This window comes from Lygodium microphyllum, unplaced genomic scaffold (genome assembly GCF_053477565.2).
Source record: "Lygodium microphyllum isolate KBCC unplaced genomic scaffold, Lygodium_microphyllum_v1.1.10 scaffold_31, whole genome shotgun sequence".
Classification (NCBI taxonomy): Eukaryota; Viridiplantae; Streptophyta; class Polypodiopsida; order Schizaeales; family Lygodiaceae; genus Lygodium; species Lygodium microphyllum.
Window position 1 is genome coordinate 3,837,088 of NW_028229514.1, and position 4,589 is coordinate 3,841,676.

The 4,589-nt window shown below is 40.5% G+C and overlaps 1 protein-coding gene across 1 annotated transcript; it reads right to left on the reverse strand.

The window, feature by feature from the left end:
* Positions 1–266: 266 nt before the first annotated feature.
* LOC148009266 (uncharacterized) lies at positions 267–1,272 on the reverse strand. Its single transcript, XM_087673610.1, has one exon. It carries the CDS (start codon positions 1,075–1,077, stop codon positions 463–465), a length of 615 nt encoding a protein of 204 aa, XP_087529736.1. The 5' UTR covers positions 1,078–1,272; the 3' UTR covers positions 267–462.
* Between the last annotated feature and the right edge of the window lie 3,317 nt (positions 1,273–4,589).

Sequence of the window (4,589 nt, forward strand, 5' to 3'; positions counted from 1 at the left end):
TTATTTCTTAAGATCAACAAATTGTATTGGTAGTGGAAGTCAATATCGACAACAATGATATTACATCCCGAAATCATCACAAAAGAAAACGTGTCCATAAAATACAATACAACACAACTAATATTGCAACCAACAACATCATATCCATCTATCATATATCACGTATACGTGAATACGTAATCTAAACAAATTCTCACACGCACCATATTTTGTTATTGGACAAACTCTTTAATTGTGATTTGGCCTCGCGATCACTTGCAAAGTGCTAGTAAAAAAAAACAAAAGTTATTTACTTGTTATAATTTTCCCTGTGATTTTTCATTTTCTCCCAATCTTCGAGGGAGTGCCTTGAAGCTGCCAAATGATCATATTCAGCAAACTGCAAATGGAACGGAGCATATTGTATAGAAGTGTCTTCAGTGGATGGACGAATCGAACAGCTTCTATGGACATGGTAAGAAGTCAATGGAGGAAGCGGACATCGTGATGGAAGAGGCGGTAGTTCCCGGCCAGGAGGAGGCGGGAGATGAATGCGTAGCCGCGGACGCCACGGAAGCTGCCCGTGCCCCCGATGATGGCTACCTCGTTGGTGCCCTGGGCCTTGATCTGGCCCTGGATCTGGAAGGTGCCCTTGTAGATGCCGTCATCATACGAGATGTACTCCACTTCAATGAGGTCGATGCTGTTGCCGGACACGTCCGGGCTGTAGCTGGAGTCGATGGTGAAGCCCCGCGCAGAGCCCAACAACCTGGAGGTGCGGTCTCGGCCCGACGTGACGTTGAAGGCGAAGAGCTCCGCGTGGCCGAACAGTCCCGTGTAGCTGGTGTTGAGCGGCGGCAGGAGCATCTGGTTGAGGCTGGGGTCCCCCACCAGCACCTGGACGTAGTACTGCAGCCTGCACCCCTTGAACCGTGGCGGCGCCACATACGGCTCATCAGCGGTGCAGTCCGACCTTCCTTGATCTCCTCGTGTTGGCCCGACCCAGGCCCACGCTGACCCCATCATTACCATCATCGTCATCGATATGTAAGTGGCACCTACTACGAACCGGCTCATGGCTGCCATCCTCACAGCCATACAGCTATCGGATCTACAGTGAACTAGACGTGACGTTTTACTGGTCGTCCTGCTGGAAAGTGAAACAGCGACGATGAGCTGCTAGAACTAGCTGATGGGGTATTAGACAGGGTATTTTGTGTCAGTATTGCAAGAGTACATGCAGAGGACACGAGATATAACTAGTAATGCCACGTAAAGCCCAATCCTATTGTCACTGACTGCTTCGCCCAACCTTCTGGCCTCTGCCTATATATACATTCTCGGTGACAGCTGTACTGTCCACCGCCCGGTACATGGTCCACGACGACGGAAGCTCCAATCACCGTGTGCCTATTTTTCCATCCATGTCCCACCAGACTTCAATCTTCGTGGATCGTGCGCACCGCCATGATCCGTCTTGGCCTTCTTTTTCCCAAACCAACCGTTAAACACCCGTTTGACAAAGGTGCACATTGACGTCAACGTGTATTACACGAAATGGCTGACCTTGACAAAGGTGCACATTGACGTGTATTACACGAAATGGCTGACCCTTGGAGGTACCAAGTCTAGTAGCTAGAGCAAGCATCTCTGATAAAGCATGATCATGCTCTATAGTAAGAGAGGTTTAGATTCAACTATTTTGGCTTCCAATTCATGAAAGTGAGACTTTTGTGAATCCATTAGAGTAGTATCCTTACCCATATCTTTATGAATATCATGAGGATAGCCTTGTTCGAGGAGGTATAAAGGGAATGATGCGTTTAAAATGGACCAAACAACGGCCTCCAACTAGAGGAGACACAAAGGTAATGAGCCACTAACACCATAAGAGATATTACTAGCTTGCCCTTTCCACATCTTTTAGAAGTGTTGATCCACCCTCGGTAAAAATGAATAAAAAGTCCATTTAAACTTAGTGGCATCCAAAGTCTTGATACAATATGTGGCACCATATAATTAAAAATACAAACAAGTATCCAATTAATATATGGAATTGTGACTCAAGCTACATTACCATCATAGTTGTGTAAGTCGTCTCATTGTACTCCTCTATATTGGGCTCAAAGTGATAAGAAGAATGGTTCCTCTCTCCTTAGATTTTCTCTCCCTCTTGGGTATCCATCTACCCCTTAGATCAACATCTACCCATAGCCTCCTGTTGAGGAATTGCCTCCATATGACATGTGCCATGAGTCTTGTACACATTGTAAAATATCCATTAGTAAAATTAACTATTACTTGCAAATTGTATTGGTTCATAAATATATCTAGATGCTTAGACAAAAGCCTATTCTAGAGAAAGGATCATGTGCAAAGCTTGATATCCATGATATGTCATGAACTCTCTCTCTCTCTCTATAGGTCACTATGCAAGCACTTGCAATGAAGGAACCGTCATTTACAAAGCTTCATAGTCATATCTAAGAATATATGAAAACATAAACAAATGCGCACAAATGTAACAATGAATATACTCCTACCCAGCTGTCCTACGTGTGAGATTCTTTTCAAGAAGCTAATGCATTCTTAGCTCAATAAGAGTTAACTATTGTATAGTTTAGTGAGACTTCCTTTTCACATGTTTATTGAGGTGCAAAGAGGGCTAAAATTGGTGAAGTACATGGCTATCCATAAAGTCACATATATGTAAGATAAAAGGTATATTCTATTGTTCATTAATAAAACAAGATGAGGTTGATTGAGTGGGATGATTGAAAGATAAGAAGGAGCTACTTTTAGTCATGTTTTGGGCTACTTTCTAGAATGAATGGCAAGTCAAAAGAAAATATGTATGCAAAGCTAGATCAATGAAGGAACAAAAGCTTAAAAAGTGGGGCATTCAAAATGAAGAGCATGGCATATGAAGATGAGGATAGTAGTTCATTAGAAGTTATGGGAGTTATTCGAAAGGACCTAGCTGACGGAGGCTAGTTAAGCACTTCGGAGGGACCAAGTAAATGTTGAAATGTAGAGATGCAATAGACAAAGAGAAGAGACACACCATATACAACCCCAAACACTATCATATTGATCACAATCTACACATATATAGGTGAGACCTAGTCTAGATAGCGTGAGGACCTGCATATAGCTCAAAAACCCCCACTCAAACAAAGGTCTCTAGCTGTGGATGAAAAAACCCTTGGGGGGCACAAGGGAACTGCCCAAGCTCCTATATACAAATGAACAAACATGATCAAGAAAAGGATTATCGTGTGCATGTAAAGTGAAACTGAATATGTATGTACAAGGATGACCAAGAGATCAGAGGTATATTTTCACATGTGAAGTGTATGGTGCCTACAAGGAGTATGTACAATTGCACTACAATGTCATGGTAGATTAATTCTCAAAGCTTGAAGTTGAGAAAACTCCAAGTTTCAAGTGCAAGAGAGTGAATCATGCTTCATTGAGTCATTTGGTGAATATATTTGCAGTCATTTGTTCACTTGGAAAATGTTCAATTATGGTCGTGCCTTTTTTTATTTCATATCAAACATAATGATAATGCACTGCAATATGTTTAGACTTGTTATGTTGAACATATTTCTTAGCAAGACTAATAGCACTTTGGTTATCACATCTAAGTGATGTGCTAGAGAGAGGAGAATAGCCAATATCTTATAGAACTTGTTGAAGCCATGCTAACTCTCGAGCCGCTAAAGATGCAACTACATATTCAACCTCTGTATTGGAAACATAAACACAATGTTGTTTCTTGCTAGTCCAAGAAACAAAATAACCATTGATGAAGGAATGCTTTCCACTTGTAGAATGCATAGATAAGTTAGAGCTTGCCCAATCTGCATCTGTATGATACAAAAGTTGAAGTGAATATAGAGAATCAAAGTATTGTTGGCACCGATAACCCAATCCAAAATCTTTGGTGCCTTTCAAATACTTTGAAACTCACTTAGTTGCATTGCAATGTTTAGGGAATGGAGAACTAAGATGTTTTCCAAGAAAATTTGCAGTAAAAAGAATGACAGGGTAAGAATTGAAGCCAACAAATTGCAGACATCCAACAAGATTAGTATAAGGTTAATGTAATGCTAATTGTAGAGCTCATAAGACAAGAATTCCTAGGAAGATGTGCAAAATCCAAACCAAACTTCTGAATATATCTTCAATGAACTTTGTTTGACACTGTAATAAAACACCATTTTCTCGATAGCATTGAATCTGAATACAAAGACATGAGTTTATGTCTCCAAGTTCAACCATGTCAAATGCAGAAGATAAAACCTTCTTGATGAAGGAAGTTGAGATTGTTAGAAGCAAGTATTGTATCATCCATATATAGAGCAAGAATAACAAAACTATCATTGTAGTGCTTAACATACAAGTTATTATCTAAAGAACAAGAGATAAAACCTTGTTTTGTAAGGAAGAGATCAATCTTTTGATACTAAGCTCATGAAGATTGTTTGAGACCATAGAGTGCCCAATCAACTCTCCAAGCAAGATTTTCCTTATGTTTGACTAAAAATTCATCTTGTTGTTCCATGTATATCTCTTCCTTTAAATCACCATTAAGAAAAGTAGTT